The 22,372-nt window shown below is 48.8% G+C and overlaps 2 protein-coding genes across 2 annotated transcripts; one reads left to right on the plus strand and one right to left on the minus strand.

Annotated features, from left to right (window-relative positions):
* Positions 1-239: 239 nt before the first annotated feature.
* On the minus strand, positions 240-8,172 carry ANKRD54 (ankyrin repeat domain 54). The gene is made up of 8 exons (XM_054212640.1): positions 7,903-8,172; positions 7,408-7,455; positions 4,880-4,978; positions 4,350-4,421; positions 3,895-3,942; positions 3,646-3,770; positions 2,669-2,776; positions 240-1,992 (listed from the first exon to the last, which is right to left on the minus strand). The coding sequence occupies exons 1-8, from the start codon at positions 8,129-8,131 to the stop codon at positions 1,918-1,920; spliced, it is 804 nt and encodes a 267-aa protein (XP_054068615.1). The 5' UTR covers positions 8,132-8,172; the 3' UTR covers positions 240-1,917.
* A 277-nt stretch (positions 8,173-8,449) lies between these two features.
* EIF3L (eukaryotic translation initiation factor 3 subunit L) lies at positions 8,450-18,615 on the plus strand. The gene is made up of 13 exons (XM_054212628.1): positions 8,450-8,606; positions 8,700-8,748; positions 8,982-9,192; positions 9,768-9,847; positions 10,129-10,190; positions 11,581-11,650; positions 12,359-12,432; positions 13,446-13,617; positions 13,881-14,035; positions 14,874-15,044; positions 16,054-16,551; positions 17,532-17,612; positions 18,354-18,615. Exons 1-13 carry the CDS (start codon positions 8,574-8,576, stop codon positions 18,390-18,392), a joined length of 1,695 nt encoding a protein of 564 aa, XP_054068603.1. The 5' UTR covers positions 8,450-8,573; the 3' UTR covers positions 18,393-18,615.
* Positions 18,616-22,372: the final 3,757 nt, after the last annotated feature.

The raw sequence follows: 22,372 nt of genomic DNA on the forward strand, positions 1-22,372 counted from the left end.
TATTTAAAGTTTGGATTTCTTGGCTGCGGGATCCAAGATCAGAAGGTGAGTCAGCAACCGCGTACTTCGATCTGCAAACAGACCGGTGTTTGAATTTAAGCGACGTTGTGTTGTCACTTCTAATTTCAGTACCGGGTATGAGAGCAGCAGTTACCGAGTCCGGTGCTGTGCCTGAGGCCTAGAACATACGTAAAGAAGAATGAGCCACCCTGAAAAAAAGAGAGAACTTGGCTGAGGAGTCTGAAAAGGCTGACAGGATTTTATTGAAGTTCGAAATACAAAAAGGTCAGATTGTCTCCCACCCCCTCAGTATCCTTCCCACCCAACCATATCGTATTGGTATTCAGTGAGAGCTCCAGCCAAACCACAAGGCCATTAGTGGCAGCCACGGCCTCCAGAACCCCACGGAGGAACCCATCTAGAAGCCATGTGTATTTCTGGTATCTCAGCTTTGAACACGGAGGTCCGCTTAGCCTTTCCCTGTACAAGAGGCCAGATATTAGAGAACATGCTGACCTGAAGGTCTCTGAAGAATGCTCCAAACTGTGTTCGTTTCATGGTTAAGCTGAATCCTAAGAATGGGCACTTCCAAACCGGCGATTCCCAAGCTGTGGGATGGGTATTGCTATCAGCATACTGTGTGGTACACAGGTGGGAACTCGGATTGCTACTGGGCATGTTATTGTCACCCTGCTGCTATTTGCACCCTACCAACAAGATTTTATGGATCCTTGCTCCCAAAGCTATCTACATCTTCATTACTAACCACAGCGGTGCAGAAGCAAGAGATTAGCAAGGGCAATTCCCTGCATCCTTCATCCTGCATCACTTCAGGCTCCCAGCAGAGGTCATAACTCGTTCCTCAGGCCGCACTTAAGGTCCTGGAGCAGCATCTCTCCACGACAAGCAAGAAACACAGTATGGGTCAGCTCTGGGTTTGGTGCTGCTGAGGCAGCCGTAAATCCACCTCCATCCCAGCCCAGTAATACGGCTGAGTACACACCACCTCCTATTGCAATTGGACGTCTTGCCCGAGAGCGCCAGTAACAGGAAACACAAGAGTCAGTTACGGTGGGTATTTCTGCAAGATGTAGATGTCTGCTTAAAACTGTGCTAGGATTAAATCACCCCCCAAACTTTATTCTTGCATCAGGCAGCCCTGACCCACTAGCTGTCTAACTGGGTATTTTTTGCAAGTGTTTCACTGTAATATTTAAGCACTAACTTGCAGCAGATTTAAAAACTGGGGCCAGTGAAAGCTATTAGTCTAGTGATTAAAAGCTTTGTATCCAATTTGTAATCAGACAGATTCTCTGCCCTCTGACCACAAGCTCTGGGGAAGGTTAGGATTAAGCCTCGGTGCGTGTGTCTCAAGGCAGTGTTTGCGCAGCTGCTAACATGCAGAATTAAGCGTGTGTTCTTCTCACAGCACAAAGCCTTCTGTTGTCCAAGGCATCCGCTTTCTTCCCCTTGCAATTAAGTACTGCAGAGGTGGCTAAAGGTGCCTGTTCCAAGCGTTTCTGTGACGTTGGCCAGCTGCTGAGTGCACTAGTCAGGGCTGGTGATTGCACATGGCATCAGCCACCACCTATATCGAGCTGAAGTGCTCAGGAGAAGGCAGAATATCTCCAGAAGGGGTATCCTATTCAGTGCCAGCTCATCTGATAAAAAGAAGAGCAGCTCTTTTTTTACCAAAAGTCTCAGCTGCAGCATTCTGTTGTCCAAAGCCTGCTGCCTCCCCATGAGGCAGGTGTGGCAGCACCCATGGGGACAGTCTGAGCACCACCGGAGAGTGGATCTGTCAGGAACAGCCGCTGGCAGCAATGTTTATTCAGCGATTTGGGAAGCAAGCTTCAGCTTCCTCTTTTTCTCTCTTAGGCTTCTTCTGCTGCATCAGGAAGATGATTTGAAAGCCCTTTACCTCTTCTCCATCTTCTGCATCTGCAGGCTGAGTGACGTGAAGCTGGCCAGGAGGTCTGTAACCTCGTCCACCTGACAGAATACAGTTGGCCATTAGGCAGAAGAATGCAGTTGTGCAGTCGCCCACCACCACAGAAGAAAACCCCACACAGCAAGGACCACCCCTGCACCAGGACTGCCAGTAACACCTGCACTGAGCTTATACTAGGACATGATCCCTTTGGTCCCACAACTGTGGAGAAGGGCTCCTGTTCTCACGATCAAACAAGTCCTAATCTAAAGCTTCTGCCCATTCCTCAGGAGGTCAATGCTTGACCTCCACCTCATGCGATTTAACCAGTCCTTAAAACAGAAGCATGTTGCTGCATTACCCAGAATTCAACAATGGTATCACAGCTGTTTCCTCTAAGCCTGTTTCTAAGGGCCAATCTTTTGTAGAAAAAAACCAAATAGGCCCTGCAACCCTGTGTAGTTGTGCTGATGCTGGTTTTAAAATGCCTGTGCTCTCAGCCCATCTGATCTTTGGCTTTTCTGCTGAGCTGCCAAGCAAAGTGATGTTTTCTGCATTTTGAATTCCCACCCAAAGGAGTACCACGAGTCATCACGTAACTTGCCCACTTTACCCAATGTGAGCAAGAACACTTCCATAACCATGCCTTCAATGTCACTTTGCTCATGCAGTTGCGTTCTCCTAAACGCAGAAGTCACGACACAAGAAGGTGAGTCACAGTAGCTCAATGCTGCCTACCTCCTCCTTTGTGCTAGTCATCTGTAACCTGGAGCAGAGGTCATCCAGCTGTTCCTTTTGCTCGTGCCTCCCCAGACGCTCCAAGTATTCCCGCAACATCTGGATAATCTGAAACCAACAGGCATAAGAAACAAACATCAGACAGCTGCACCAGGCTGGGATTTTTTTTACAGGAAAAATTAAATTGCAGTTAAGTTGCCAAGCACAGCCTTGACACTGCGGTACGTGGCAGAGTACATGACACACAAAGAACACACGCAAAACAACCAGAAAGCACTAATGGCAGCATCATAGCCCAGCGCGTCACCAGAGGTGTTGATCAGCCACAGACCATTTGTGATCCCTGTGCCTTGTTGAAGAATAGGGAAGAGAGGTAGGTCCAGCTGAAGCAGCACAAGGTCTAGCCCTGAAAGCACCAAGCTTTTCTTTATGGCTAGCTAGCTTCCCTCACTGTGAGGAGTAGGGACTTCCCGCTCCAGCAGGATGTGCTTGTGCACCAAGGATGAAAATTCTTGTGGCTCCTATACGGCTCCTGAAGCGAGGCCCACGCCTCGTGCATTTGTGATGCAGCCCTGTGACTGCTTTCCTACCCCATGCCTCCACGTACCGGAGCAGGGCAGACTGCGCTAGGAATGCAGAGTCCCTGCTGGAATGCATACGCCATGGCTACAGCCCCAGGCTGCGGTCCCTCTCCTGCCAGAAGGCATCTGTCTTACACGGTGGTTGAAGAAAAGAGAGTGCTCCATACAGCCTGAGAATTAAGACATTCAATGCATCCTTGGCCTACCAGAGCCAAGAGAGGTCCTGCAAAAATTCAGAGTAGTGGATGGGAAAAAGGAAGGTCTCTGAAAATAGAAGGGAAAAGTCAAACTCTCCCCAGAAGAGCTAAGAGCCTACAGAGAGGTATTTAAATAAAGGGTGCAGGAGACTGCCAGGGGCTGCACCGCCTTACCAGATCATGGGACTGTTTCTTTTACCTGTTTCACTTCAAGGCGTACGGCCTCCAGGCTGTGGGACAGTCCTTCCTGAAGGATGTTTAGCTTTGATTTAGCGAGATGCAGCGGGGTTCTGCCAGCTCGATCCAAGGCATCAACTCTGGCCCCTGCAAGACGGATGAGCAAGGACAGAAAGTGAGGTCTGTCTTCAAGACTTGGTGTCCCTGGGGAGTATCAACAGGGGCAGGGCAGGAAAGGGACAGGCTGTAATTGTTATAGAGGAAATGTTACCTCCGCGCAGCAGTGTGGTGATGACAGGAACATGGTTCGTGCAGGCAGCTGGGGAGGGAAAACACAGGACACACAACTCAGAGGTACTAGCAAACAACAAAGGAGTTTCTGCTCAAGCATGCAGCTTGCCGCTTCCCAAATGGCTCTCTGCCATGAGAAAGAGGAACAGCCCAACTGTTAAGGGTAACCTCACGCTCATGCCTAGGTACTCTCTCTGGAACAGATGGCATGCTCCTTGGGGCTGGCAGAAGGAGGGAAGTGGATTTTCTCTACCTCTGACCCTTAAACCTCCACAAGGAGTGAAGCTAATGAAATGCAAAGAGTCCCTCCTAGGTTCTTAAAGCTGAGAATGCATACTGTGATGCACAGGAAAGAGAAAGGTGAAGAGGAAAGAAGCAGCAAGGCAGCGTTCACTTCACCTCTCTGTATGCAAAGCTCATCTGTGTGGCACTTACCCAAGTGTAAGGGGGTGTTTCCCAGCCCATCTCTCTGGTTCGGGTCAGCCCCGTGGTCCAGAAGTAGTTGCACTGGAAACAAGGAAACACAGCCACGTCAGTCCCATCCCTTTGTCCCACAGGTCAGGCCCACACAGGCCACAGGTCCACGCGGCAGCCATCAGGCTGCCTTAGGGATGCCTCTGTTCAGCTCATCAACTTCCTCCCAGAAACAGGGGACAGAGATTTGTGCAGCAATGCAGAAGGACCCAGCACAAACCCAGGCAGCGTCACTACCCTGGGCTCCCTGAGGGGAAGAACTGGGATTAAGAACATCCTTCTGCACCAGTACAGCCCGAGAGCTGGGAGCTGCTGCTCTCCCTTCAGCAGGGGGACATGGCAAGCCCTGGAGACAGAGCTCAGCTGGCAAGGTTGCCACAAAACACATGGAAAACAGCAACCTCTGTCACACGCTGAACCAAAAGAAAGAGTATCCTTTGAAATCTCTGCCACAGAGAATTCGGATGACAAAACTCCCCCTCCCTACTCACCGATGTGATCGTTGCCATTGCAGGAGGCAAAGTGCAGGGCTGTCCGGCCTTTGTCGTCTGCAGCACAGGGGTCAGCTCCATCCTCCAAGAGTTGCTGCACTGACAGTGCCAAGGAAAGAAGAAAGCAGGTAAGCTGAAGAGGCACCTGATCAGAAAGGGGTAATGTTACCTGCACTTCTGCGGTTAGATACACACTCTGTCAGCTGTCAAATCAACTGGACTTGAACCAGCTCCAGTGAGTATCCTGGCTCAGCAGAACCAGCCTAGGCAACATTCCCTCCACCTTCTGTTACAGCCTGCAGCAGCTTCCATGTACTGCATAAAAGATAAGCCAACAGCTGTAATGGCTAAGGCTAAGGATCTATCTAGCCAAATATTCAAGCTCCTAGGACAATCAGCAGCAAACGCCTACAGAAGAGTATAAAAAGATGGCAAGGATGTGGGGCTAATTCTCACAGCCTTTAGTCAGCTGCATCTCAGGCACTTCCCAAGCTAGAATTAGCATCCTGTGCTTACTAGCCCTCCATGGGCTTTCTCTGTAGATTTGCATGGTCATTTTCTGCATCTGTGTAAACTTTTCTCATCAACATGGATCCATGGTGAGAAGTTTCACAGTGTAACCACATGCAGTGAGAAAAGCCTCCCCTCCTCTTCACACCTGTTTTGAATACGCCACTTCCTAGATTCATCTCAAACACCTAGTTTTCACCATACTAATGGTGGCTATTGATTGGGAAGCAGGGAGGCGAGTGCACCAACAACTGCTGCCAACAGCAGTGCAAACGTACCCTGAGGAGATGATGTACTGAAGCGAAGTAGTGAACAGCCCAAGTAGCCATACCATCATCTACTTGCACTTGTTCCCCCTGCTTTTCCACCCGGCTACTTCTTCAATGTCACCACTAGCACTTCTTGTAACCTGAACTACCTCCTTTTGTCAGATAAGAAGGAAAAACCTGCTCACACAGAAAGACAGAGAAACTAGTATGACTCTCCAATACTGGGTATAACAAAGGCAAAGAGACCAGTAAAGGCTGAAAAGATTAGGGGCATAAAAGTAGCACCTACAGCAACACATATAAGGGCACCTGTACGGGCTATTAGTCCTGTTGTTTAGAGATTATCCTGATATAGTAATTGGTGTGTAAAATAAAGCTCGTTCCGTAGCTGTTAAAAATACTGACAGATTTGCTATATTTTGAGATCTTTAATAGCACATCCTGCAACAGTCAAGACTGACCAATATTGGAGATAAGAAACTAGATAGCTTGGACCACTGAAAGTCACCATTCGTCTCAGCTTCCAGAGATCAAATTATAGCCACATTTGAATTTCTTCCTGTATACCTGCTGCTTTAAGTGTGGTACAGAAGTGAAAGGAACACCTGAAAAGATGGAAGTGGCATTAATGGGGGACGTTTGATACTCCACAAGAAAGACAGGGAGACTGATAGTGAGAACCATTAATGGGGAAGGTTTTACCTAGTCCTTTCCTGAAGTAAGTGGGAAATAACATAACCTCTCCCACCCAGTGCTACCACAGGAAGCAGCAAACGTTTTTACTTTTGATGAAGAATAAATTCATCATCAAACACTTCCTCAAGTTGCAGAGTACACAAAACACAGCAGGACACTAAACAGGGGAACCTCTGTATCAAATACAGGTGTAAAACTCTAAGATAGACTGAAATCAAGACTTTCATAAACCCTGATTCTTTCATTCTTACTCTTGACTTGATGAACTGAAGCCGGGCCTTTCTGTACTGATAGAGCTCAAAGATTAACTTTATCCATCAGTCCACAAAAACAGCTGTGTTGTGGAGCTGAAGGGTGAAGCACGCCAGACAACCTTCCATCCTGATATACTGGGAGTTTGTACAATTCTACAACAGAATTTTTCAACTCTGTTCAAAGAATGGCCCAATGAACAGTTAAGCCAGCACAGCTGAGGGGACAATATAGTCTAAGGAGGGACAATGATAAGGGGTAGATAATATATGCCAATATTGCTGCTGAACACTTCATATCAAATGCCACCTAATCTACAGTACAGAGAGGTAAAGGGAGTCACGAATAGGCCATAAGCCTTCTCTGAAGTCGCTGTGAGAGGCAGAGTCCAGCACTGGTCCTGGTTTGATCTACTGGGTCACATTGTCTCATCACACAGGGCATGACTTAGATAATCATAACTTTTCCACCTTACCGCAACACTACTCTCTTGCTGCTTACAATTGGGCTAAAGGTACATACCAAAAAAAGCTGCAACAGTACAGTGCTGATTTAGCTTGAGGCATCTGGAAAACTAACACTATGAACCAGATGAAGTGAAAAAGCAAATATTATAACAGCCTCACTCTGCTCAGAGCATGAAACAAGGCTCCAGAAAAGCAGTTTCTAGATTTGCAACATTTAAAGCACTATGCCTGCAAACTATCTGCACCTTCCTCTTCCTCCCCTCCTAAAATAAATGTCCTCGACAAAACTGCCCTTCCAGAAAGAGGTCTTGAGTAGGATTGGCAGAAGTCTTACCTGTGTCCAAGTCGTTGCTATTGGCAGCTTCACGCAGCCTTTTCAGAGCTATGGAGAAAAGAAAGCAATCACTGGAAAGCACAGAGGAAAAAGGAGTGTTTCCCTACCGAAACATCCCACCTCGGCGCTCAAGTTCGGGTGCAGGGCCCAAACCATGCTGGTGCTGGCTCAGCCCAGAGAAGGGGAAGCAGGACATCAAGATACCGGGTAAGAAGTGCTCTCTTTGCCTCCTCCTGAGGCCGGCCACGGGCCCTCCCACTCCTGACGGACACCCTTCCCTGGCAGGGGCAAAGGTGCCTCCCCAAGCCGTCCACCGAGCAGATCCGACTCGGATCCGAGCAGAGGCCTCGCACAGGGAAAGCCGAAGCTTTACCGGCTCCCCAGATCGCAGCCGCTCCACCCCACCGAGGCCTGGCCGGCAGTACGGCCGCTCCCCGTGCGAGGGAGGGGCCGTCCCGGGGAGGGACGCTCCCCGCGGTCCCCCTCTCCGCTCACCGTGGCTCTCCTTCCCCGTAGGCCCCAGCCGGCGATGTAGGCGGGCGGCCCTGCGCAGGCGGCGGGCCGGGATCTTGCCCGCGGGCTCCTCCCGCTGCCACACGACGTGCAGGTAGCCGAGCGGGGCGTCCGCCGCCGGCCCCAGCGCCAGCCCGGCCTCCGGCTCTGGCTCCGGCTCCGGTCCCAGCTCCGCACCGGGCGCTGCGGCGGCCCCGCCACTGCCCTCCATCCCCTCACGGTCCGGGCCGGGCCGGGCGGGGCGGGGGGAGAGAGGGAGGGGAGGGTCGTCGCTATAGCAACGGGGCGGGCCGTATCTTCTCGACCAATCGTAGGCGCCGCGCCCCCGTGGGCGCAGCCAATGGGGAGTTCGAGGGAGCGGGGAGAAGAAAGGCGAGGAGAGAGGCGAGGCGGGCGGCGGAGGCGGTGCCCAGGCAGGGCTGACAGGCAGGCATTCTCTCCAATCAGAATGAAGGGCGGGCCGCACCAGGCCCATCACAGCTCTGCCCGCTGAAGACAGACAGTTATTTCAACCAGTGAAAGGGCGCAGTCTCTCCTCCCCACCCGGCTCCGTCGCCGCAGCCCTTTCCGCCCTTGGTCCCACCCTGCCTCTTCCGGTCCGCACCTCGCTGGGCCCGCGTTGCCTTCCGGAGCCCTTTCCCGGCCCCGCCGCCATGGCCTACCCGGGGGAGGACTACGACAATGAGGTGCGAGGTGGGGGTCTCGGGGTGGCGGGGGGGAGTCGGGGGGGCCGGGGCCGGGCTGTTCGGGGGTGACGGGCTGCCGCCCTCTTTCCACAGGCCGCCTACGACCCCTACGCCTACTCCAACGACTACGATATGCACACGGGTGAGTGCGGGCCTCGGCGGTGGGCCCCCGGGTGCGGAAAGGCCTGCTGGTGCCCGGCTGGGTCTTGTCGGCCCGGGCCGCGGCCTGCTGGTGCCCGGCTGGGTCTTGTCGGCCCGGGCCGCGGCCTGCTGGGTCTGTCGGCCCGGGACCGGGGCCTCCTTGCGGCCGGCTGGGTCTTGTAGACCCGGGCCGGGGTCTGCTTACCACCTCACCGCTCCTCTTTTCCGCCTCAGGAGACCCGAAGCAAGACCTGGCCTATGAACGGCAGTACGAGCAGCAGACCTACCAGGTGATCCCCGAAGTGATCAAAAACTTCATTCAGTATTTTCACAAGACTGTGTCGGATCTCATTGACCAGAAGGTGTACGAGCTCCAGGCCAGCCGTGTTTCCAGCGATGTTATTGACCAGAAGGTGTATGAGATCCAGGACATCTATGAAAACAGGTGCCAAGGGGGTTCACTGTTTAAACTGCGATGAAAATGCACCCTGCTCTTAAAAGGAAAGGCTGACTAGCTGTTTTGTTCCCAACCTGACCTTTTTCCAAAATACAGCATGAGGTTTGATTTGATCACTGGGGGGAAAAAACAGATATTTTTGGGCTATTAATTTAACAGAAGTCTAAGTGAGTTGTCACCTGTCGGAAAGAAGGTACCAGGCTCGTGCCTAACAGGTATGGAGGCAGCAAAAAGTGACCTTAGTAGTGCTAGTTAGGCAGTTTGCAGAAGGCTGTGAGGTGTTATTGTTGTGTCTGTTCCCTACAGATAGTCCCACTCCCGCTTGTAGCTGTGCTAGTTTACCATAGGGGGAATGTGAAAGTAACGTACACAACTGTTCCATGTTTCAGGGATAAATTAAAGACTTTTACTGATTAGGTTGCCATTCTCATTCTTTGCTTCAACACTGGACTTACTAAAAGGGGATGGTGGTGAAGGCCAAGTCCTCTATATTGTGATCTCTAACTCCAACACTGTCATGCTGAGAAATGGTTTATAATACCACATGTGTGCGTCTCTTTCAGCTGGACAAAGCTGACTGAAAGGTTTTTTAAGAATACCCCATGGCCAGAGGCTGAGGCCATCGCCCCTCAGGTTGGAAATGGTAAGTCTTTTACTTCTTTGCTTGTCAGAGAAAGAAGGAACTAAATTACTTTTGATGCATGAATGAGCAGGTGCACAGTGTTGCTGCCGCCTGAGTCAGTCATCGTTGTTCACTCTGGCAATGTCTTCAGTAGATGCCTGGCAAGAAGTCCAGACTGAAGGAAGTATCTCTTTGTGTCTCCCTTTATTACTGTGACAGGAGGAGCACCACCGGCATATCTGAGAGTTTCAGTTGCCTAGCCCCTGTGGCTTGCTAATGTCGAGTTATGCCATCTTTTCCAGATGCCGTTTTCCTCATCCTTTACAAGGAGCTGTATTATAGGCACATCTACGCCAAAGTCAGCGTGAGTGTTTGTCCTGTGTCTTCCTGTTGATTGCATGCTGGCTTCTCCGTATCATAAAACTTACCAAATTTTGCTGCTTCTCCCAGCATCAGTGGTTCCATAACTTTTGCAAGACGGGATTGGATAGGTTTATGAGCTGTAAGTCAAGTTGCTTTTAGGGAAGCTTTATTCTTGCCTTTTGATAGTTTAGTAAGTATTCGTGAATTGCTGAAAAGCGAGAAAGACTTGATTACATTTCTGAGGCTCATTAGCTGTCTCCTCAAGCTGGGTTGTAATGAGTGTGCAGGCTTCTCTGGCACATATATGAATAAGAAAACCTGGTCTGAGTTTTCAGGTGGCTATTTTGTAAAAGTTTGTTACTGACACCAAATGTTGTGGTGAGTGCGTTAGGGAAGAAGGAGGTGTTGGGAGGGGACTGAATTTTCGTCTTAATAGAGCTGTAGTTGCAAGACTTACAGATCAGTTGGTTTAGTGTGTTTGTGGCTCTGTGTTCTTCAGATCAGCAGGTGGGTAAGAGGAAGTGTTAAAAGATGAGGGTGCATTATTTGTGATTAAAGAAACACATGGGGTCAGAATGCCTTGCAGAGAGGGAAACATGGGCACTATAAAGGATACAGGAGAAGGAAACAAAATGATTAATGGTCTGTAAACCAAAACAAACATCACTTTTTTTCTTAAGCTAATTTGAAGGCAATGAGAAAATCACAGTAGTACTTGGTTATTTCACAAAAGAAGCTGAACAAGCATGTGATGTATGGGGTAAATGAGTAATAACTGCAGTTTTGGTGTGGACCAGAGGGTGGAGAAATGGAGACTTTAAAAAGGCTGCTGTATTAATCTGAATCAGGCTTTAACAGGAGAGACCGGTTTCTTGAGTTGTGCTGTTTGTGGTTCTCAGTCTGCCCTTGGGTGTCTCCAGGTGAAACAAGGAAGATGATTGTAGGAAGAATTGATGCCCTACTGTGTTTGCTGGTCTTTCAAAGCATTTAGAAATATTGTCTGGGAGCAGAATTGTCAGTCTATTAGGGCCTCTCATGAGGGGAGAAGGAAGGAAAGCTGTTGAAGGTAATGGGAAGCACATAAGTCTGGACAGCAGAGAGGAGGACAAGGAAGGTTAATGCATCCTGATCACAGAAGGTTTGAACGCTCAGTTGTCCTGGGAGAAGCTACCCGTACAAGAAAAGTCATCCCTATTCTGTGGGACAATAGCGATACAATGTCAGGTTTTCTGGATGGTGCTGGTGGGTGTCGTGGTTGAATATTGGCTCTAACATTTCGGAAATAGACCCTCTACCGCTGTGACTATTGACTGTCCTTCATATACTGTTGCCCATAAACTCGCTCCTGCTGTGTTTGAAACTAAACAGACTGTACTGACTTCTCATTGCAGGGGGGGCCCACGCTGGAGCAGAGATTTGAATCCTATTACAACTACTGCAATCTCTTCAACTACATCCTCAGTGAGTTGCTGCCATTCGTTTCTGATTTGTAAATTTTGGCGAGGAAGAGTGGATGTAGAGGACAGAGCTGAAAAAGGGTCAGGAGAACTGGAACATGTTTGCTTATAGCTCATAGGGAGAAGTAGTCTATGAGTTTTCCATATATTTGAGTTTGTTGAATGAAGAGCACTTTACATCCATGTGTATAAACCCACAAAAAGCGCAAACAGCGTCCAGTGCTTTCTGAAATACTGTAAAGAGCAAAACTTATTTATCTTTCTGCCTTGCTGAGAACTGCTTTACCTATCCTTATTAAAAAGCAAAACGAAGCTGTAAGCTAGAGAGAACTTGCAGTGTTTCGCAGCTGTTTACTGTTCTTGACTCCCCTTGGAACAAATTTTAGTGTTTGTGACTCCCTGCCAGATTTCTTGTGGAGAATAGATCATTTTGGATAAATACCTACAATCTGCGCAGCTTTTGAGAATCCCTGCTGCCGCACAGTCATGCTCTGGAGATTACCCCATACGCACTCATATTCTTTAAAAGTGAAGGCAGTTGAGGTAGCCAAAGCTACATATCACGGCCCTACTGGAAGCTTTATTCATCTGCTGCTGCCTCTCCCACTTCAGGGAAGTTACTGTGTTCTTTAATTCGTTTGCTCCTCCAGTTCTGCCACTCTTCTTGCTCAAGGTATTAAGCCTTTAATCTATTACTTCTGTTCTTCTGCAGATGCTGATGGCCCTGCTCCTCTGGAGCTGCCCAACCAGTGGCTCTGGGATATCATTGACGAATTCATATACCAGGTATATGACTATAAGACTGGGCCATTTTGAGGTGACCTTGCCTCTATTAGCGCTATAAATTTTCCATCTCCTCCCTCTCTGCAATTTTCATAGATAGGATACCATTGTAGGTCAAAAAGCTTGGGTGAGCACTGTTATTCCTGGGTCACCAGGTAGATGAACTAGTTGTAAATATACAGATTTTTAACTTACAGGGAGCTTTTTGGACAGTCCTGGACTTCTGTTGATATTTCTGTTTCAGCTGCTGCTTAGGGGATTTTTTTTTTTTTTTAAAAACTCACCTTCATTTCTGCCTGGTTTGTGCAAAGCAGCCTGACTGAAATCTGCTGTAAGCACTAAGACCTTATTAAGATACTTGTTCAAACTAGGTTGATTGTGTTCTATGGTCTTACTTTAGTTTTATGTTTCTTAGTCAGTAGGGCCTTTATGCTTCCACTGACAGATTGCTGACCTGATTTGAAATCTATGGTCTAGGATCTTGATGTTAGAAAATATTTTTCCCCTTATTGTTCTGAGTGCAGTAATACAGATCTCAAATGCTACCGGTTTTTCTGTATAGATTCTTTTTTCTGTAACTTTTCATTATAGAGCTGCCTGGAATTCCTCAAGCACAGTCTTGTCAGGCTTCAGTGAAAAAGGATGTGTGCATTTGTAGAAAGAGATGTGTGTGTATGCAGATACATGTTATGACTCGGTCGTTCTCTTTGCTACCTGTTCAGACAGCAAATTTCTGTTCAGTTGCCTGTCCTAATTGTCTAAGAGATACTTTTGTTCTTTGTTCTGTTTTCTAGCCTTTGCCTTCAGATTGTCTCAGCATTGTATCAGATTTTCCTTAGGTGCTTTACTGGTGGTTTAATTTGTTGTTTTGATTGCCAGGTGATCTCAGATGAGACTTTTTTTCATGTGACTTGTAGCTTATTGTAATGCCTTTGTGATCAACTTGTGAGCTTAATGCACTCAGCTAACATCTCCAAACTAGCTTTTCATCATTGAATCTCTACTTTTTCCTGTAGTTCCAGTCTTTCAGCCAGTACCGCTGCAAGACAGCCAAGAAGTCTGAAGAGGAAATTGATTTCCTTCGTTCCAACCCCAAGATCTGGAACGTCCACAGTGTCCTTAATGTGCTGCACTCTCTGGTGGACAAATCCAACATCAATCGACAGCTGGAGGTCTACACAAGTGGAGGTGAGCTAGCTGGGTGATGCCAGGCAATACTGATGTCTGTGCTGCCTTGCTTTGATTTGACCGATCTCTCTTAGCTTTGTTTGGGAGCTGGATCAAACCTTTAGTCATTGGATGGATTGTTTGGGGAAAGGTGCTGTTGGCCTTATGTGAGAAATGCTAGTGATTGCAGTTGAGGTTTTGCTCCTTTTGCCTCTAAACATGGAGAAGTTGAAAGCAGAGCCTGTTTCCTTGGAGGAAAGCATGCCAGTTCCTTTTTTTTCTAGGTGATCCCGAAAGCGTGGCTGGTGAATATGGTCGCCACTCCCTCTACAAGATGCTGGGCTATTTCAGCCTGGTTGGGCTGCTGCGTCTGCACTCTCTGCTGGGGGATTACTACCAAGCAATCAAGGTTCTGGAGAACATTGAGCTCAACAAGAAGGTAATACAACATGTTTTAAACCCCCCATTGCAGTTTTCCAAATGCCTCTGTTCAGACATGCTGGTGAAAGATTGCCATAGTGAATATTCCATCTGAGGAGCTATTTGTAGCTGTTGTAGTCATCAGGAGTTTGTTTATAGGTTAGCTGGCAGAAATGTCTAGTTCCACACTTGTGTGCGTTACGCATCTGGAGCTTTGGCATTAAAGCAAGCCATATGGCCATGCCTGATGCTGTTGCAGCACAAATGCCTAGTTTTTCAGGAATTTTGCCGTGTTGCGCAAGGCAGTGTTGTTACAGGGAATATTACTTGAACTGTAAGTGGTAGCGCAGTGGTAGATAGCTGAACACACCGTTCCCACCTTGGTCAGTGACTCATTCTTTTATTTTTGACTCTTGTTCTCACTGTGCCCATTCCCACCTTGTATGTGTTTGCCCTGGACTTGGGTGCTACTTGTGGTAACAGTGGCTAATGGAAGTCCCTCTGCAACAGGGGCTTGGCCCAAGACTTGGCCCAGATTTACGTGTGCGCTGTCTGGCATAGGGTGTGGAGTGAAATAGGGGGAAAGGGAATGGAGCAAAGCAATATGAGGCATAATGCAAGAGTCCTCTGCTTGCAGGAAGCTGAAACTGGAAAACATAGGAAATGGGATGATCTAGTAAACAGTGAGGAAGCTGCTGCAGGGAGGGGTGGGAGGTAGGGTATCCTGAATTAGCCCTCTCCTTTTTATATTTGGGACAGGAGCGAAGGCAGAGGTGGCTGGATTCTGAGTAACAAGGTGTTTGGATCAAAGGTGGTTGTCTCCCTACTAACATAGTGTGTTGATCATTCCTTCAAAGAGCATGTACTCCCGTGTTCCTGAGTGCCAGGTGACCACTTATTACTACGTGGGCTTCGCATACCTTATGATGCGGCGTTACCAGGATGCCATCCGTGTCTTTGCTAACATCCTCCTCTACATCCAGAGGACCAAGAGTATGTTTCAGAGGACAACCTACAAGTACGAGATGGTAAGAGATAGAATAGGTCTAGGCTTCCCAAAAGAAAAGGCTGCTGTCTTCTTTCCTACCCCTCCTCTGTCAACTGATAACCTACATCTAATAGTTCAGCCTTATTTTCCTGGACTATGCTGCTGGTGGTGACTGGGGATCGATCCTTTGATCTCCTTTGCCCAATATTTCCTCTTCTCTATGTTACTAGTTCCTTTGGTTGTTCACTGTGTAGGTGCCCTGGCTCCATCTGCTGTCTCTCTCTAGACAGTGTTGTTAATGAATATCAGCTGCAAATGATATTCTTGTTGATACTTCACACTCAGTCTTGTTCCTAGTCCAGTCCTGCATTTCAGGCTACTGCCATTATCGGATGTATTTCCATTATCAGATAATCGTTCATAGGCTATTTAACTGAGCACGGCTGAAAAAAAAGCTTATGTTTCTTTCCACCTAAGCTGTCTCTCATCCCAGTTTTACCCCCTGCTGCTGCTGTCTCCTCTTCATCCTTATGATTAATTTCTAACTCTTTGTGTAGCCAAATTCTGACGTTCTTAATTCCTTGACCCTTCAAAAATTTGGTATGCCTGTTTCAACCATACAGCTGGCTGTTTCATCCCACGCTCGGATAAATCTTCTCAGTCTTTCCTTCAGTGGCCTCCCTGATAACTGTCCCTTGTCAGGAGATGGCTATTAAACTGTCTGCCTTCCCTTCTCCTCTACACTTTTTTGCACCAAACAGTCAAACCTGCTCTGGCCATCCAGGTTCTCTATGGCTCTGGATACATTCATTCTTTACTTTACTCTTTACTCCTGTCCAGACCTCTTTTTCATTGATGAAAGCCCTGATGTGGCATTCCTCTGCTGTGCCCAGAGGCACTGCTGCTTTGTGCTGCCCCCCTTGAGCATTAGGACTATCAGTGCTCTGGGTAAAGGGTCTTTACTTCTGAAAAACACAGCTCCAAGCTCCCTCCTGCACCATAAGGCCTGAGCATATTGACAAGCTAACAGGTTCTCCTCTCTGTCTCAGATTAACAAACAGAACGAGCAGATGCATGCACTCCTGGCCATCGCCCTCACCATGTACCCCATGCGCATAGATGAGAGTATCCACTTGCAGCTGCGAGAGAAATACGGGGATAAGATGCTGCGCATGCAGAAGGGTGACGCGCAAGTCTATGAGGAGCTCTTCAGTTACGCCTGCCCCAAGTTCCTGTCACCTGTGGTGCCCAATTATGACAACGTGCACCCCAACTACCACAAGGAGCCCTTCCTGCAGCAGCTCAAGGTCTTTGCTGATGAGGTTCAGCAGCAGGCTCAGCTCTCCACCATCCGTAGCTTCCTCAAGCTCTACACCACCATGCCCGTGGCCAAGCTGGCTGGCTTCTTAGACCTCACGGAGCAGGAGTTTCGTATCCAACTGCTCGTCTTCAAGCACAAGATGAAGAACCTGGTGTGGACCAGTGGCATATCTGCCCTGGATGGGGAGTTCCAGTCTGCCTCTGAAGTTGACTTTTATATTGACAAGGTTGGTATCTGCCCCTTGCTGGTTAGGAAATTCCTTCACCCAGGAAATTCTGGAAGTGCCAACACATGGTTTTGCTCCAGTCTGTGGGAAACATCCCTTCCTCCTTTGCCATGTGAAGGGCTTGGCTGTCCACAGTGAAACTGTAGCCCTACTTAATAGAAGTGTCAGTGGATAAACGGTGATGGGATATCGCAGGCAGCTTGGGCAGTCATTGTACCCAGAAAACAAAGGTTCTAAATATCTTCCCTGTTTGTCAGTGTTCTTGAGAGGTGATGGTAGGTAGTGCTGTCAGTGTGTCAGGTGGGGTTGTCAGCTTTGTAAGTCTCCCCAACATCTTTCCTTTGCTTGACAAAGCAGGGATCTTGCTTGGTCATGTTACAGGTCCATTTTTAACTGGAGCAGCATTTAGCTCTGCTCTAGGAGGAATCTAAATGCAAGGTATGATCCTGTCACCATCCTACCCCTGTAGTTCCAGGCAGCAGGAAGCATAGCAAAGAGTCTTTTAGGACTTAATTTTCAAAGACGACATCAGTAACCGTTACATTTCTTGCTAGGAAGAACAGGTTGCCCCTTGTTCTTGGTCTTTAGAGCAGACCTGTTCCTATAAGGTCTCGTACTATGTCTCAGCCTAGCTCTCCTGGTAGATAGCATGACTCTTAGCTGCTGGTAGAGGGAAGCAGAGTATGAATTGGGGTTGGGACTGTCAAGCTGACAAAAACAGAGAGACAAAGCCAGTCAGGGTGTGCAAGAATGGGGGAAGTGAATGCATTGGAAATTTGGGACCCATCCCAGGCAAAGGTGTAGGGAAGGCAACCCACAGGGAACCGAATGGTTGCTGTGAGACTCGCACAGGTCAGGTATGTGTGATGTTGAACTGGGGCTGGAGTGAAGCCCCTTTGGTTGCTCCTCCCAGTAGTCAGCACTTGCTGTCTCCCTGCTAGCACAGTCCTTTTCCTGACCTCATGCTCTTCTCTCCGCAGGACATGATCCACATCGCAGACACAAAGGTTGCTCGACGCTATGGGGACTTCTTCATCCGCCAGATCCACAAGTTTGAGGAGGTGAGGGTGGGAGATCTATGTAGCTCTGTAGGAGAAGTGGGGCAAACATTGGGCTGTGCAGGCCCTGGAGGAGGCATTCTTGGTGAGACAGTTGTGTGATGCCTTGCTGGGGTGAGTCCCAGCTCTGCGAGGCACTGGACAAAAGCAGGTGGTTTAAGCAGCAGCTGCTGGCCTTTGAAGAATGGTATGGTTTTGTGTGAGAAGTGCTCATTTGAGCCACAGTGGGAAAAGAGGGAGGTTTTACTGTCCAAGGGCAATGACTCCCTTGTCCCTAGGCAATTGTGGTGATCCTGTCAGTAACACAACCAAAGTTATATCTCTGCCCTCATAACTATGGCTCTAGAAACTGTCCCCAAAGATTCTTGGAGCACAGATGACTTCAGCGTTGTGGTTAGCCAGGAGGTGACATTCTACCACTGCTCCAGAGGCTGCTGCACACAGGAAGCTTAGGCAGCAAAATCCTGAGACGTGGGGACTTAAGCAATACAGGGTTGCGATAGCACTGCTGGAAGTTTGCACCCTTTCTTCTCCCCACGTCTTCCTCTGCTGTCTTGGAGAGGAGGAGGCAGTTTTACTAGTTCCCCTTCTACTTTGCACACTGCCTGCACTTGGCATGAGAGCTCTTTTTGTCTGAGAGTCGGAGAGGAAGGAGTAGAGACATTGGATAAAGGCTGCTGAGGGGAACAGTAGTGTATGTCAATCACTATGTATCTTTCTGACCTTTGCTTTCTCTAATTACAGCTGAATCGAACCCTGAAGAAGATGGGCCAGAGACCCTAAAATTTCTATGGATGCGGTGATCGGCCTGAGCAGAGAAGTGGGTGGGAGAGATTATTCTCTTTGTGGCAAGGGAGGTGCCAGAATGCTCAGGATTCTGACATTTCTGGAATCTCATGTGACTCTGAAGGGGTTTTTTTGTACTTAAATAAGCAGAGTCGTTTGGCTCAAACTATCCTACAAAGGACAACTAATAAATAAGTGGAGTTTTCCTGGTGAGCATTCAGCATTTGATGTACTCATTTATTTTTCCTCTGTGGAAGAATATAGCTGCATCTGGAGACATGGGCAGCTGCTCTTGGTTTGTGCTGTCTTTGGTCCATGCTGTTGCAGGTAACAGTGGGGAGCAGATCTCTTTCCATGCTCTGTAAAGGCACTGTGCACAGTGAACAGGGAACGCAGCAGAACTGGTGAACAGGGGGAAAACTAGCTGTTCCACAGTGTTTCCAAAGGATATGGAAAGCGATGCAAAATAACATTACTCCTTTTAGCTCTTGCCCCACACATTAAATAAACCTGAGTTGTAGTTGCTTTCCTAGAAGGTTGCATTTTTGCCTTCCCACCCCTCTTTTTTTTTTTTTAAGTTGCTCTGAAGCAGAAATGCTCAAAAGTGGATTGACAAGTTTTTAAAGGAAGGGGAAGGATTTCTGTAAACATTCCACCAATATTAACTTCAGTCATCTGATGAGATGTCCTTGCTGGAGGTTGTGTTTTATTTCAGGACAACTGATGCCCAAGTCCTGGCCCTTAATTTAATGGAGTGCAGTTTCTCCAGAAAACTCCCTGAGGGCATTTAATATGTAAAAACCCCTTTAAATGCTAATTTTCTCAGCTGTCCAGCCACTTTGGATTCTTAAAGGCAAACTTGCAGTGCTTTGAAAGGGAAAAAGCAGCTGAAAACTAGCCCTATAAAGGGGAATCAAGGGACCTGTAAATATTGGGGAAGAGAATGCAAAGAATGAATCCAATCTCATCTACCCTCCACACCCTCACTCCTGTCTCCTTTTGCAGACTGTCTTTAAATAGTTGGGTGTTTGAGTGGTAGAAACAGGTGCAACTGAAAAACCTGTGTGTGTAATAGGAAAGCTACACAAAGCACGCCTTATATATATATATATGTATACCATCTGCCTCTTCATACCCCTCCCTCTCATTCCTTTCCACTGAGAGAGGGGGCCTGGCGGTACAGCTTGGCTTCGTATGTGAATCTGTTTAGAATTCAGGAATAATTAGCCTTTGTTGGATTAGACGCTCTGTTTGAAGGAGGGTCAAGTTTCTAGTGTCCTGCATACTGCTCAAAGGTAAACTGCGTTTCCCATCAGAGTCGTGTAACTCGGGCAGGCAGGGAACAGGCAGCACCAAGTGAGATTAACTGGGCAACTCCTGCCGGCCTTCAAGCTGCTGCTGTTAGTGTTACGTGTGCTAAGGGTTTACTACCTCCAGTTCTGAAGGGGTTTGAGGCAGCCATATCATTAAAGAAATCAAAGGACTAAGATGCCACTGCATTGCAGCAGCCTGCGGGGCCTGGGCTCGTACCAAGAGAATCTGCTCCTTTTTATTTTTAGGGCTGGCACTTTTGCTTGTGTGTATTTACCAACAGCAGCGCAGTGAGCATAGCTGTCAGCAGCAACTCTCCTCCTGCTTTCTTGTTATCCAACGCCTAAATCTTTCACAGAACATATGTGAAGATAGATGTGATATACAACAGGAGAACCTCTGGCAAGGCAGTATTTCCGTGATCAGTTTTAGGTGATAGCATAGCAAAGGAATCCAATGTGGTACTGGGATTTGGTCCATTTTTAATCTGTGATCGGCATCTTGGAATTACAGATTTAAGGTGATATAGATACATGTGTTAAACCCTCCAAGGGTTACAGGCTGTTCTCAGGTATGTGAATGTGCTGCTGCTTGTGTTTGTGTCTGTCAGAGCAGCTTCCAGAGGATGCAGAGACCATCCGCTGGTCTGCCTGGCTCCGCGTCTTCTCCCAGGGACCGCTGGAGGTTAACTGAGCGGGACTGGCACTTGGTGGAACCCAGCCAGGAAGAGCTTGCAGCTCTCTCAGGGAGCGGAAAGATGGGCTCAGCAAGCCGCGGTGCCTGGCACTGCCTGAAGCTCGAGGAATGCAGGGCCTTCAGCAGCATCAACAGCCCTGCTGCTGCTGGAAAAGGCCTTCTGCAGGGAGGCGGCAGGGGTGTGTTACAGCTCGAGCCTTGCCTGCTGCAGCAGGGTTGGGTTAGTGGAAGTGTTCTTGGGCAGTTCTGGTCAAAATGATTTTTATCAGAGGGAACCACAGCTCAGGGTTATCGACTCTGTCGCTCTCTCTGACCTGCAGTTGTGAAGGGGAGGAGTGTCATGGTGGACCCTGGAAAAGGCAGTCAAGAAAACATCCTGGATCCTGCTCTCCCTTAGGAGATACATCAGGAAGACGCTGTCAGGCAGTTTTGGGGGATGCTGAGCAGCCAGCTTGGTCGTTAGAAAACTGAGACAGTACTTCATTTCCTTTTTTTCTACATAGCAGCTTTTCCAGTGATTTACACTGCAGCTTGTCTCAGGCACGGCAGGGGGAGGCTACGCAAACCATTTGAGGAGAATTCTTTTTCACTTGTTACAGCTCTGGGGCCGTGGGGCGATAGAATGAAGGAGTGGAATAGAGGAAGGAGGGTGCTAGGCATGAGATCTGAGTGGAGAAAGGAAGATAGAGCCCATTAATGAAAAATGGATAGAGGGGACTCCTGGTGACTTGGGACTGGCAGCAATAAGCTCAACATCTCTGTGATGAGTCGGTCTTCCACAGAAGTAGCTATTGCCTCTCCCTTGCCTAACTGGAAATTAAAAAGAAATATTAAGCAAAATAAACTAACATTTAATAGTGTGCTTTCACCCCCTCCCTGTCAGACCATCGCACTAGGCATGCACACCAGCTCTCGTGACAACCCATCTCCTCCACGTCGTGGGTTCCTGAGATTGTATCGCAGCCTTCCTCCGCTTCTTCCAGGGCTTCCTGCGCTGTGTGTCTGTGACTCCCAAGTGTCCTTATCTTCAAAGCCCTCCCTGGCCCCATGCCTACCCTGGGAGCCACCTTCATCCTACATATACTCCTGATGTTTCCACATCCTAGGGGTGCCGAGAACTGCTGCTGCCTACGAATAAGACTGAAGAGGATCCAGGTTGCCTGGTGTTTTTTATTTTCTTTAGCTGAAGTTAGACTTGAGTTCAGCCCCAACTGTTTTCAGTTCTTTCTTGCAGTCATCACCCCCCCTCCTCTCCTTCAGGGACTGAGCGGAGGGCGGAAAAAAAGCAGCAACTTTTGTCTGGGGCTTTTCTCTGAGAATTCAGCCTTCCCTGAGCTGTGGAGAGCCATGGGGCAGATGCGTGTCATAGAAACATAGAATTAGAATCATAGGATGTGTTGGGTTGGAAGGGACTTTTAAAGGTCATCTAGTCCAACCCCCCCTGCAGTAAGCAGGGACATCTTTGGCTGGATCAGATTGCTCGGAGCCTCATCAAGCCTGGCCTTGAATGTCTCCAGGGATGGGGCCTCCACCACCTCTCTGGGCATCCTGTTCCAGCGTCTCACCACCCTCGTTGTAAAGAACTTCTTCCTAATGTTTAGTGTGTCCTTCCCCCCGGCCCGCTCCCTGGGAAAGCAGAAACCCCTGGAGACGGGCCACCGAGGGTACCTACTGCTTGCCCACCACCTGCTTCGTGTTTCCTACCTGGCTCTGACCCAGCCACCCGTCTCCCACTCCCTCCCCACCTCCTCCCCGCGGTGCCCCTCCCTTGCGAGGGGAGCGGGCGGGCACCGACTCGGGGCGAGGAGCCGGGGGTGGGTGGCTCCGCCAGCCCCGGCCGCCGGTACACCGGGCCCCCACCGGGACCCTCCCAGGCCCCGCCCCCTCGATGCCCCACCCCCTCACGTACCACGCCCACTTCTTTACCACGCCCCCCTCTCAGGCCACGCCCCCTAGGCCTCCGCCCCGCC

Source organism: Rissa tridactyla, chromosome 1, assembly GCF_028500815.1.
Source record: "Rissa tridactyla isolate bRisTri1 chromosome 1, bRisTri1.patW.cur.20221130, whole genome shotgun sequence".
Lineage (NCBI taxonomy): Eukaryota > Metazoa > Chordata > Aves > Charadriiformes > Laridae > Rissa > Rissa tridactyla.